Source organism: Dipodomys merriami, unplaced genomic scaffold (assembly GCF_024711535.1).
Source record: "Dipodomys merriami isolate MVZ:Mamm:240054 unplaced genomic scaffold, mDipMer1.0.p SCAF_4, whole genome shotgun sequence".
Lineage (NCBI taxonomy): Eukaryota > Metazoa > Chordata > Mammalia > Rodentia > Heteromyidae > Dipodomys > Dipodomys merriami.
The window spans coordinates 79,065,243-79,079,151 of NW_027205603.1; the positions used below are offsets into that span (position 1 = coordinate 79,065,243).

At 40.8% G+C, this 13,909-nt stretch overlaps 1 protein-coding gene across 3 annotated transcripts in view; it reads left to right on the forward strand.

Annotated features, from left to right (window-relative positions):
* Nucleotides 1-13,909, forward strand: part of Col14a1 (collagen type XIV alpha 1 chain) — a 197,498-nt gene that overhangs the window by 182,693 nt on the left and 896 nt on the right. For 2 of the 3 annotated variants that reach the window (XM_069991329.1, XM_069991330.1), the window contains exons 46-47: nt 11,560-11,637; nt 12,231-12,386. In XM_069991329.1, the coding sequence (XP_069847430.1) occupies nt 11,560-11,637; nt 12,231-12,386 (234 nt within the window). Of the gene's footprint in view, nt 1-11,559; nt 11,638-12,230; nt 12,387-13,209; nt 13,738-13,909 lie in introns of those variants that run through there. The other variant, XM_069991331.1, reaches the window with a different exon arrangement.

Genomic DNA, 13,909 nt, shown 5'->3' on the forward strand with positions numbered 1-13,909 from the left:
TCACTCCAAGCAAGTCACAAGTTGTCTCAGCTCTTTTCTGGAAGTACTAGACTCTGTTCTTGCCAAACTGAGTCTTTCTGCCTTGCAACATTATTTGAGTAGTCAGATGAGAGAAAAAAAATTACCTCAGAAATCTCAAAGAAGAGCCCAGACAACCATTAAAAATATGAACTTCCAAGATGTAAATGCCTGACATGCATGAAGATGTGTATTCCTTAAGAGCATAATAGAAAACAATGCTCTCTATCTCATAAATACAAGGATAGAAAGAGAGAGAGAGGGAGAAAGAGAGAGGGAAAAAAAGAGAGAGGGAGGAGACAGAGGGAGAGAGAGAAAAAACAGGGGAAGATGATCTGAGCTGAATCCCAGTAGAAGGGTGCTTGGAGGATTAGCAGATTGTTTATATCCCAATATTCAACTGACTCTTCATTTCCAGCCACATTTCAGGGTTCATTCTTACAAGGTGGGCACTGAGATTTTGTTCTTGCCCTTGTCTTCCAAGTACCTCAGGAAAAATAAAGAGGGAAAAGTGAATGTCTTTCCCCAAAAGTATAACCACAGATTTTTGTCACTGAAGTCTTTAGCCATCTGTTCTCTGACCCTTCTGTTTTATATAAAAGGATGAGGACAGAGAGTGAGGCCAAAAGTGGCTCAATGTCAGCCAATGTCAGGACCAGAAAGAACTAGAGACCACTAGAGGCCATTATTTGTTTCTACTGTTTGAACTGTGATGATCACGATGCTGTGTCCGATAGCCTTTAAAAAGATACTGCATTATAATGAGGAAGATGAACTGTTAATAGTAAGCACCAGAAGAAACAATGGAAACAGGATTAAAAGCAATATAGCTTAGCATTGAAAAGATTTAGGATGCCAATTGCTTTGGCTAGTTTTTCATCAGAAGTTGCTTCATCCAGTGTCTCTGTTGTTGTTTCCTAAAATTAACCAAGGCAACAATGACTTTTATTATGTACTAGAATGGGTTTCTTTAATTGAAAAGAACCAGAAAAGTTTTCTGGTTTATGTCTTCATGCAATGCCTTCAGTTTCTCTGATTCTTCAAAAATCTTTGCAACACTGCCACTATCCACCTAAAGACTTTTATTTGTATATTGCCAATCTATGACAGCTAGAATTCATATCTGGTTTGTTTATCTAATAAGTCAGAAGATATTTATTGAATGCAGGGTTTAGGTAAGGCTTTTTGGCTAAACTGTGTATGAGCTAATACTATTATTATGACGTTCACTTAAGCACCAAATGCATCTTCCAATATTGTGCTCAGATCTGTTCACGTACTATTTCATTTGGAAAAACTATATTTGTTTAAGGAAGGAATGGGAAATGTTACTGAAAGTGCCAGGTGAGGGATGGGAAATGCTCAATGCTTTCATTAGGTAGAAAGAAAATGGCGTCGGGATTTGATTGTGGCCTTTGCTAAGATAGGTGCTAGAGTGGATTTAAGTTACTAAGCATGCGTATTATGCTCATAATAGGTGATCAGGATTACCTCCAGTTTTAGGTGAAGAAAATGAAAGTTTATCTGTATTGCTAATTGTTAAAAACTACATAATAGAACAAGAAGACTGGGGACTAAATGTAGATTACCATGATCCCCAGAATGCAGTATCTAGTGACCCTGTTTTTTTTTTTTCCTACTGAGAGCCACCAAGTTCAAAACCTGCTACCTGCTATGCTAACCAGAATGACTGGTGGGCTATGGTCTCTCTATTTATATACTTCCATACCCTTGTCTCCTTAGCCAGGGGGAATCTATAACTGCAAAGTAAGCCAGGTGATCTGTTAGGTAAACATAAAGGAATAGGTACATTTTGCATGGTGATACACTTCGACATATGACAATTCTCCTAGGATTTTGGCAAATACTCCAGGCTACAATGTAGTTACATAAACATAACTGGAGCAATTACTTATACGATAGTATAAATAATGGTTTATGGATCTAGAGGTACAGTTATAGAAATTATTCTCCTCTGACTATACATGACTTTGGGGGCAAAGAGGGGAAAAGCTGGAATGCAATTTATTCTTGATATACTTCTGATATTTTAGATGAGAAACCATCGATACCTCTCAATTTGGGGTGCTAGGTTAGCACCCCAAAAGTTTCATCAGTGAGGGATGGAAAGAATGTGGTTTGGAAATTCATAGGAAATTATGGGAATACCCAATGGATGTTATGTAAGTGAATATAAATGAAATCTATCAAAAGACCCACCCTACCCTAGCAAATACAATATAACTGGACTCAGACTGGGTCTATTCTCTGAGTAATGGCAATTCCTTTCAGACACTCAGAAATGGCAATGGGACCAGAAATGGTGCCCTACCCTGACATTCATCTGTATCTCTAAGGCTCAGGATGTGAGACAGCAGGGGTGAGACATCTAGGAAGAAAACAGAGACTCCGATTTAAAGAGAAAAGTAGGGTTCTTGTGTTCAGTATTCCTGTGGTCAGCATTCCTTGTGTTCAGTATTCCTGTGAGCTGAAGATAACTTTGGCAGAATACATTGGTAAGAAATTAGATAGAGCACAACAGCTCAGAGCCAGGACTGTTGCAGTGGTGAGAAGCAATTCTGTGAAACTTCTTAATAGCCTATATAGACTGGTTTGTTGTTGGGGAAAAATGAGCTCTATGGGACAGATCAGCTTGTGGAAAAGCATGGTGCAGAATAATTATGATCTGCTGCTTGGACTTGAGTATATCTAAGTCTCTCCATGATTCTGTATTTCAATTGGGATTCAATTATGTGACATGTTCCTTCTTCACACTGCTATAAGAAATCTACTGTAGTTCGCTGTGCCTTCTTATCCTCTGCCTCTCATTTCCTGAGAGATGGAGCATTTTCTTTTCTTGTTCAATAACCAATGGCTAGAGTCCAAGTTGAATTGCTTTGGAGTCAAACCTTTGAAGGTTTGATGGGTCGTGTTTTTTTTCCTAATGTACATCCACCTTAGTCACTGGCAGTAAATGCTCTTTCTGTTTTTCTGCCCTACTCCCCTTCATTGTGGCTGTTGGAACTCCTTGTATTGGCACTCTACTACTCTAACAAATTACCTAAAAACGTAGTGACTTAAAGCAATGAACATAAATGGCTTTATTTTTCCTGGGTCAGGGATTACAGTTTACTCTGAGCCAATCATGAAATTGAGATGCCATCCAGGGCTGCTGTCAGTGGGAGTTTTGGTTGGAGTTGGAGGCTCTGTTTCCAGAACAACCTGCTTTCCCCCGAGACTGCTTTCCCCCCAGGACTTTCAGGCCCTGGCTGACTACTGCAGGAGGGCTCCACTTCTCCCCATGGAACTCTGCACAGCCACTTTCTTCATAGACAGTGACCGTAGCCCGTGAATGAGACTTTACAAAGCCTCTGAATCTGGTCTCATGAGTCCCATGCTTTTACTTCCACCATTTTCTGTCAGGGGTCATGAAGGTCAGGGGGACTTGACTTTGTATGTAAGTCATCAGTCTCCTCTAAGTAAATCTCAGACATGATGCTTCCGTCCAGAACAGTGGCTCTTCTGCAGTGTGACTTCCAGGACCCAGAGATTTGGGGGGCTTGAAACAGACCGACCAATTCATTGTCTGTCTGTCTCACCACTTGTGTGTAGAGTTCTCTCCTGTAATCTTTCAAATCATTCAATGGTATATGTAGCTCTTAGAGAGAAATGTAAGATATGGGCTAAAAACAGAATAGTAGCACAGACTAGAAAAGCTTATTTTGGAGAAAGCTAGCATCTTTTAGGTTCCTATTTCTGAGAATAATTGTAGTCAGGACAAAACCATTCTCCAGATAAACACACGGAATGATAAAAGTCATTGACAAATTGAAATTAAATTGTCTGTATGCTCTGTAATTAGAACAAGATGGCTATTCTAATAACCAATAGTCATCACTACTGTTGATCATCATGTTTCTTTTTTCCCTTTTGTGCATCTTGTTTCTCCCCTATATTTTATTTTTCCCCTGAACTTCAAAAAGTTGTAAATATGGGTTACAATTCAGTGTGACCATCTAGGTGTTCAGTGCTTCTTGTCAGACCCACTCCTTGCATCTTGCTCCCCAATCCCCATACCTCATTTCCCATTCTCCATTTTTGCAACAGAAGCCAATATAATATTTTTCCACAGCTTAAAACAATTTAAGACCTCAGACACACTGATAGCTCACACCTGTACACATGGGTAGCTCACGCCTGTAATTCTAGCTACATAGGAGCCTGAGATCTGAGGATCATAGTTCAAACGCAGTTTGGGCAGGAAAGTCTGTGAGATTCTGTTCTTCAGTTCACCAGAAAACAGCTGGAAGTACAGCTGTGGGGCACTAGCCTGGGGTGCAAAAAATCTCAGGTATACTGCCCAGGCCTGGCACAAAACTACCACTACCACTAACACAACAAAAATTCCAAAACCAAACCCCCTAGAGAATAAATATATTCTCTCTGAATAAATATGCAATAAATCAATCCTGTCTGAGTTTGAGTTAGAGGAGAATGAAGATATAAATATATACTCACAGATTACTTGACATGCCCCGCCCCCTCCAGAATGTACAGTCCAGATGCTCTCTATCCTACCTCATTAGTGTCTCACACAGGTCATTTAATGCCCAGGTAGAGTTCACTTCCTCACATTGAGTTTTAATCATTTGACTTCTTGTAATCCTATCTCAGATGACTATTTTGTCCCTAAAGGTCAAATTAAATATGTATTTTTCTTCTATTATGCAGAATACCTGCCATATAATAGGTATTTCAAAAATCTTCAGTGATTATGGTGTTGATTTGCTCTTGGCTAGCTTTGTGACTGTCATTACTCATTCTCCCTAGGGCCCCATTAAAAGCCAAAGCCTGTGTGGTTACAGTGCGTCAGTCCTGAGATTTCATGTTCATAGCACATTCCTACCAAGTTAACAATGGAAGCATTTTCTTTCAAGTTAGTCAGAAAATAAGTGTAACGTTTTAAAGTAGTTTTGGATCATCTGAGGAAGGCACACTCACTCCGATACATCCAGGTTCCCCCTACACCCTGTTGTCCTTTAGGAGTAAGGCTTTTCACATGAGCTCCCCTCTCTGGTCTAGAGAAGCATGGCTTGTAGACTTCCTGTCTGGGGTCAGCCATATTGGAAAGCCTCTATCTGTCCACAAATGCATCCTGTGCTCTCTAGTTCTGTTTGGGCTGTTCTCACCCTACACTATTACCTCTTCCTATCTGCATGTTTTTCCCTACTCCATGGCAACTTGCTATGAACAGAGAGTGTACCTTTGAGTCTGGATTCTCCTTTTTTTTTTTTTTTTTTATTGGTCATGGGTCTTGAACTCTGGGGCTGGGCGCTGTCCCTCAGCTCTTCAGCTCAAGGTGAGGACTCTACTACTTGAGCCACAGCACCACTTCCGGTTTGCTAGTGGTTTATCAGAGATAAGAGTCTCATGGACTTTCCTGCCCAGGCTGGCTTTGAGCGTGATCCTCAGATCTCAGCTTCCTGAGTAGCTAGGATTACAGGCGTGAGCCACTGGTGCCTGGTGATTCTTAATGCCTTCCTTATCTTCTTTTTTCTGTCTTTTCCTTGATATGTGATTTAACTGTGTGACACTGAATCAATCCCCAATCCATTCTGGACATGATCAGCTTGTGGAAGGCATTGACACAGATTAGAGGATACAAAGAAGGCAAAAGCCAGGATACTCCTCCCCTCAACCCTACCACGGCCTACTCTCTTACTCCACTTATGGCCTTCTGTGGTTCTGGGTTCTACTGGACAACCTCTCTCATATCTAGATCTTTCCAGTAGTCTCTAGGCTTTAGGTTCCACTCACAAATTTTTCCCATTGATTGTTCTTACATCCCTATGGGTGTTAGTGACTTCCTACGGTTGCTAATTTGTACATTGCATCTTTGCTTGACATGTTACCTTTCTGTTACCCATCTAATTGAGTATGTGAAATTCCCTCTGCCATAGAGATCCACAGTAGTTTATATGCCTAAACCCAGAATTATAAAGGCAGAGTAGACGGCCAGTTGTTAACATGAAAAAAATAATTAAAAAGAGGAATCTTTAGCAAGATTTATTTGCTTAGAATGAGCATTTTCCTACTTGGAACATGTCCACACAAAGCATGGAGCGTACTCTGTAAAGACCAAACATAGACATAGCAGAACCTGGCAAGGTACATAGAACATTTGTTGAACTGAGTCCAATTACTCCGCTGTCTTGTAACTAGGTATTAAGTACTTTCCACCTAGTGCAGCATATTTAAGCATGCATTGAACTAGCAACATACTATACTTGGAATTGATCGCCAGCATTTCCCAGGCAACAGACAAATATAACACAGCTGAAGCTTTGCTCCACAGTCTCGGTGACTTTCTTGGTGCAATGACAATGAAAGCATTCCCTGGGCCTTGCATATCTGCCTGGGCATAAATCCTGGGAGTTCTTCAGAAGGTCGGACTCAGGAAGAAGTGACTATGTTCTGTGGAACAGCAAGGGAGACCAGCCTGGATTGCTTGATGTGGTCAGGCAGCCAGAGGAATGAGCAAAATCTTCCTACATGGAAGCCAACAGGCCAAAGAAAATAGGAAACAGACAACAAAGAGCCAGACTCAGCACATTGTAGAGTGAGCAAAAGAAATCCTCTTGAATTCAGTTCCAATATTGCACAAAACAAAGGGCCAGTAGCAAAGGTAACCGAGGAAGCGTGATAAACACAGGCTGATAACCCAGTGTGGAGACAGGGAGAAAAGCCGACTGATTTGACAGACAGTCAGGAAGACAAGAAACACAGCCCGCAGGTCCAGTATGGAGTCCAAGACAGTGAGAGCAATGGTGAAGCATAGAGGTTTCTATACCTATCTGCATGGAGTGCCATATCAGTTCTGTTGCTTCCTAACCAAGGGCAGGTGACTAAACCCTTTTCCACCACAGCCCTCTTTCAGGGACACTAGTAATATCTGTCCTCTTGTTTCCTCTTGTGGAGAGTCAATGAGTCTGTATATGCAGAGTATGTAACAGTCAGATTCACGTGGAATGGTGGCTCCACCAGGAGCCACATCTTTCCTTTGCCACAATCTGTAACTGAACTTTGCATTTCATTTACTCATCCAATTGGTGGGCAGATGCTTTTAAAACTATTTTTTAAATCATGTGTATTAATTATACAGAATAACAAGTACCCTTTTTAGGCCTACCATACTTTAATGATAAACACTCTTCCTTATCTTCCTTCTTTTCTCCTCCTGACAGGTGTTTTTCAGGTGCTTACTGTTTGTGGCTGGCACTGGGGACACAGTGAAGAATTAAGCTGATCTGATCCCTGCTTTGGCAAATCAGTAAATATTAGAAAATAGTGTTAGGAAATCTGTAGTCTGAAATGGTGCCAAATGAGACAGTAAGGGATGAGTGAAAATAACAAATGTGGGATTGTAATGGAAGATGGTGGTGGGTGGGGGTGATAGGCATATAAGCAGGCAGGGAGTATATGGGAAATCTCTTGACTTTATGCTTGACTGTACTGTGAAGCTAAAACAGCTCTAATTATTTAAAAAAAATAAGACCAGAGAAAGTCAGAAAAAAATTTTAAACAAAAGACAAGAAGAAAGGAAAAGAGAAAGATGGGAAAAAGACCTCTCTCTTATAAATCCTAAACAGTTTTGGTAATTTCACAGATACAGTGTTTCAGTCTTTGTTAAATTGTATTTTGGGGTATGTTGTCTCTTTTTTACATTAATGATGCTCATGACAAAATGGCAGAACCTTAAGCCTCAGTGAAGCCAATTACATTCATTTTCAAAAGGCATTAGAAGTAGGCATTCCACACCAGGACTTGCTTTTAACAAGCAGTGTTCCCATGATTCAGGAGTGGGGAAGTAGCAAGACTTCAGCCTAAGGACTTCGGTCTGTGGATCCTTCAGTGGCTCTGTTGCTTATAAGGTGCAGCAGGGGTGTTAGTCTGGATATTCATTTGTTCAGCCTTCCCACATTTACTCAGCCCTTTATTAACTGTGAGGTTCTCCTTGGGTCTGATGCTAAAGAGATGAATAAAAAATTGTCTCTTCAGTCAAAAGGCCCAGAGTCAGATTGACATGGGAATAAGCAATGCAGTAGGATAATTGGTACCAAAGGAGACATCCATACCTTGGAAGGAAAAAAATTGATTTATTCCTTTGTTAGTGTTTGTTGTGTGGTTTAAGTAGTAGACTGCTAGACTTGAGTAGAGAAAACTGAAACAGCATCTAGGCCCTGAGTTCAAGTCCCAGTATCTATCTATCTAGCTATCTATCTAACTATCTATCTAGCTAGCCAGCTGGCTAGCTAGCTATCTTCCCAGATCAACTTTTAGAGCAATAAAGGGTGTAAGGTTAGACTTCAATTTCAGTCCTCATGATTTAATACGATCCTTTTCACTTAAAAGAAAAGGGGGGTCAGAGATACACAGATATAGAGAGATAGAGAGACAAAGATAGAGAGAAATCCATAGTCATGTTTAGTTATCATGGATGTGAATAGTCCTTATGTGTGCTCATAGAAAAATATTAATATATTAGGTTACAGATAGTTTAGAAAGAATCATAGCTTCATTCAGTCTGCCTCACAAATAAGCCAAGGATAGATAGAAAAGGATAGGCTAGAAAACTTAGCACTTTTCTGGATGTCCAGTAAGGCTCTGCTGGCATAGCAAGGTTGTCACTGCGAGGTCGTGAGAGGTCTCTGAGTCACCACAACGTTAATCAGTAGCAGCTTGGTGTTAGTCATCATTATAGTTTGTTATTTTCTAGTTCTTTCATTTGAGTTTTAACAGATGAAGAAGAATTTTGGCCAAATTTTCAGCTGTATGTAAGGGAGCACACATTGACAAGTTATGGGACCACCCATCAGCTAAGAATAACAAACCCTAAGGCTGGGTGTAATAGCTCCTGTCTATAATCATAGCAACTTGGGAAGTAGAGCTTGAGAGAATCCAAGTTCAAAGCCAGCCTGGGCAAAAAAAAATTAGCAATACCACTTTCTCAACCATTAGGCAAGCACCGTGGTGTATGACTGTGATGCCAGCTACTTAGCAGCTGTAAATACGACTGAACTCTAGGGCAGTTGAGCAAAATAATGTAAGAGTGTACCTGAAATCCAAAAAAGGGCTGGAGGTATGGCTGAAATACCAAGCACAAAGCCTGGACTCCAAACTCCACTGTTCAAATAACGACAACAATAATAATTAATAATAAAAGGAATTAACTTAGATGAGCTCCTAGGGGAATACCCAATAGATTGGTATTTTGTCTGTCTCAACAAGTTGATGAGCAACTGAGCATTAAATGTTGACTACTCTGAGTAAATTATGTACCTTTCAAACTCAGAGGAGACTGCATTTCCACTTTTGAGAAATCACTTTTTCTTTATGGGTTCCTGTCAGAGACTGTGACAGACATGGTAGACTGTGCCTTAGGCTAACACAGGAGTCTTGGGGAGCTCCATTGGCATCAGCAATGCTCCATGCAGTAGAATTGGGTGTTTAGGAGGCACTGTGGTGTTTAATGCAGGCAGGGTGACTCCTACCCAGAAAGAACATTCGCTGTTTCCAAGATGACATGTTACCTTACCCTCAGCAGCTGGTGATAAGAAACAATTCACACTGCAAGGACAATCATTACACATGCAATCTTAAAAAAACACACAAAAAAACTGTTAGTTAACCTATCACTGTTAAGTACATCACATTTATTTTTTTCCCTTTTGTAACTTAGAAACAAAGAGATTACAACGGATTATTTTCAAAGTATAGGATTCTTGCTCATTGTTAACTTCTAGCAGTATATACACATAACTTACAGTAAGGGAAAAAGTTATTTTCAATTTAGATTGTTTTTAAACCTTTCTGTGCATGCCACCTCCTAAACTGCCTATTCTCTTTTATTTATAATTTCGTCTAGAGTTTTCCAACTTGATACCCTTTTTTTCTAGGTATAAATTAATGGAGCTACAATATTATATTGGGCTCTTCCAAAAAGCTATCACTCCCCACAAAAAATAGACAGCAGGATTTTTTTTCTATTTTAAATTTATTTTATTGTTATTATAGAGGTGATGTACAGAAGGATGATAATTACATGAGTCAGGTAGTGAGTGCATTTCTTCGTACAGTGTCTTCTGTTCCCCCATTCTCTCCCAGCCTCTCCCTCCCATCTTTACCCATGAATTGTATGGTTCACTTTCATCAGTGTCCGGTGAGCTCTGCTGCTGCACTTTTTCATCCTTTTTCCCTTGAGTTCTGAGCCGCCTTCTCCCCTCCCCAAGATACACACATGAATATACATCATATATAGGGTAAAGGACACTGAATCATCAACAACTAAAAAAAGAAAAACAAGTATTTTGTTCTATATCTTGGAGTTTATTTCAGTATGTGTATTATTTTATATAAATATGAAGAAGCACTTAAGCATTGCATCTCTCCTAAGTGATTCTCTCTTAGAGTAGCCTCTTTTGGTCTCACTGTGAGAATCTAGAATCCTGTGTAACTTGTCATATCCCGGTGTGTTATGGATCTAACTTCTCCATATCCGAGAGAACATCGCTGTGTGTCTCTCAGACAGCAGGATTTCCTACGATGTTATCCAGAGCACCTTGAATTAAGATTGGGACTCAGTACAGGTGCTCCATCCTGTCCAGTGGTCTTGTGATAAGATTTATTTGAATGATGAGGTGTCAAAGTGTGTAATTCTTTTATTATTTTTTCCTATGAAAATGTATAGTTTGTTAATGGTACTATAAATTGTTTGCTATGAGTTCTGTTCAATGGAAAAGAAGCTCAAGCAGGTTTGGATTTTATGGGGCTGAAACAGCCAAATCAAGCACAGGCTTTCTTGAAGCTTCCAAGTTTTAAATGGAAACTCACGCTTGTCAGAACTTTGTTGCCTAATTATAATTCATGCCTCTTGCAGATACATTACAGGGTGGACCAGAAGGAAAATGTTAGGCATGTCCACTTCTGATTTCTATTGTACTATTTGTGCAGTGCCAACTGCATACGTCAAGTGTCCTGATTTATGAAAAGCCACTGGGCAGAGTTTGACAGGCCGAACTACTTCAGTAGGAAGGAGAAAGATAAGAATTGTTGCTGTGTTCCAAATACACACTACATTCGAACACACAGAACCAGCCTTCTGTAGTGGGATTTTGCATTAGCCACACAGGCCAGGATTAAATCCAAAAGTCCCAAGGGGCCCATAACCTTAAATCAACACCCTTCATTGTCTACATCAGAAATATAACTGTTGAAACTTATACAAAAGAAGTACCAAAACAGAATTCTAAAGATAATTTTCTTTCCTTTCTTTCTTCTTTCCTACTTCTTTCCTTCCTTACTTGCTTCTTTCCCTTTTCCTTCCTTCTTTCCCTCTTTTTCTCTTCTCCTTCCTTCCCCTTTCCTTATTTCCCTTCCTCCTTCTTCTCTTTCTTCTCCTTTTCCTCTTTTCTCTTTCTGCCTTCCTTTTTTCCTCCCTTCCTTCTCCTGCCTTTCTGCCTTCCTTTTTTCTCTTTGAAACAGGTCTCACTGGTTTCAAGGGAGAGAAAGGAAATCCAGGCATTGGAACTCAAGGTCCAAGAGGCCCACCTGGACCAACAGGTACATTTTTCTACTTTTTGTTTTTTGTTGGTCGTGGGGCTTGAACTCTGGGCCTGGGCGTTGTCCCTCAGCTCTTCAGCTCAAGGCGAGCGCTCTACCACTTGAGCTACAGCGCCACTTCCCATCTTTCTACTTAACAAGAAACTGCAGGATACAAAGCTTTACATTTACTGATATCACAGTAAATGTGACTGTATTACATCTTTATATCCAGCTTGAATATCTACGTTTATCATTTATGCTATTGGCAGGCCAATTTATTAGTAACAGTCCACCCATGACTGCTCTTCAGCAAGATCTTTAGATACAGAAACAGTATCCTCAGATAAAGGCATAGAAATAAAAACTCCTACAACTAAACACCCTCTTCAGGATTATGTTAACTCTTTGAGAAAGTGAATGCCTTATTACAATATGATCTTCTACCCAGAGAATCAGATTCAGGTTAAAAAAAAGTCAATGAGTAGAGAGCGATACACAGTTGCGAAAATGTGTTAAGGCTTCTTATAGGCATTCAGGTATTAGGTAGTGATCTCAAAATTCATCACATTATGGTAAATGAACCATCCTTTTCACCTGTGACTGCCTCTCAGGACCTTCAGGAGAAAGTCGACCTGGCAGCCCAGGGCCCCCTGGCTCTCCTGGACCAAGGGGACCCCCAGGTCACTTGGGGGTACCTGGACCACAAGGCCCTTCTGGCCAGCCTGGATATTGTGACCCCTCGTCATGTTCTTCCTATGGTGTAGGAGGTAAGTGTCATCTTCTTTGGGGCCTTGAACAGTTTTGCTAGGGTTAGTACCAAATCAGGATAAGGTGCTTTGAAAATAGAATAGAGCAGTAGAGGAGGAAGCATTGGATGGCTTCCTCCCTCCCTCCCTCCCATTAATTACCCAGAAGCATCTTCTAGAAAGTGAAAATTACTTTCGAAGCCATTCCTTTTACATCTCCCAGAGGAAATTCAAATACCAGCACACCAAAGCCTTCCTCTAGATGGAGATTCACATAAAGTTGGCCTCCAACTTCTTCATATTGGGTCATTTGGAGGTACATGTAGTTGGACTTTGACTGGGGGGAGGGGTTCCCATACTATATTACTTCTGTGGTCATTGCCAGGACACCCTGTGAAATGGAGTCTTACTGTTTGAGAAATCTCCAACTTAGAACTTCATCCATAATTAGCAGGGTCTCCAAGAGTCTTTCTGGGTGACATCCTGCCCACCACATGCATTTTAGGTAATGAAGGATAGTCTGGAGAAGGAAGAACAGGGGTCAGGCTGGCCTGGCTGACAGAATCTGGAAGATGAAGAGTCCTTAAATCTCCTGTGGTGGGCGTGCCGGCGTGTGGTTCAGTGGGACCACCTCAGCCAGTTACTCCTGAAAACTTTAAAAAGACAGAGGGTCAGTGAGGCATAGGGAAGCAATGAACTTCCTAGTCAATGAGTTTCAAGTTTTCTGCTTCAGGAGAAATTTAACTTTAGTTGCTAGGGGAATCGGTCCAAGTTTTGCTGATGTGTTTTTCTCTGTTCATCTTTTCCCTCCCTGTTCTCTCAAATCCCCCTGTCCCTTATTAAGACCTGATTCCTTACAATGATTACCAGCACTGAGGTGGAAGTCCTTTACTGTACCTACATTGGCCCAGGCATTGTCTATGGATCCAGAACTGCTCTGTTTGCCACCACCACCATTAAGACCCTGTTCCTAACAATGCACTACTATCTGCTTCCCTGACTTCCCACCTTTCTAACGCTCACCCACCTGCTCCAAATAGACAGCAATTTTAACCAAATCATACACACCAATTGTAACAAAAATGGACGATTCTAGGTCAGCGTGGATAGAGGTCTATGATGCTGACAACCATTTACTCCAAAGGCTCTGTGAAAAAAATCTCCATAATGTCCTTCTCCTCTTGCCCTCTTCACCCCCACACTGTGGTGATCAGCCCTTCTCTCCCATGACCCTGTCCTCCCTTCTGCCCCCTCCCCCACTTTCCTTGGTGATGGACTTCTAACATGAGATTGGTTATTAAATTTTATTTTTCTTTTATAAGTCTGCGGTGTTTCCAGGGTTTCTTTTATAAATAAAACATACAATATTTAAGCGGTCAGCTATCACTTTACTCTTCTAACCATTTCTCTCTCTTTACTTTCCTCCTTTAACTGTGAAATCTCCTGGGGAAGTGGCACAATGAGAGAGATACCTGCAGTTTTCTACCAACACAGGGGATCTCTATAGTTTACTGACCAAATCAGTGTCTCTAAGGACCCAGGGG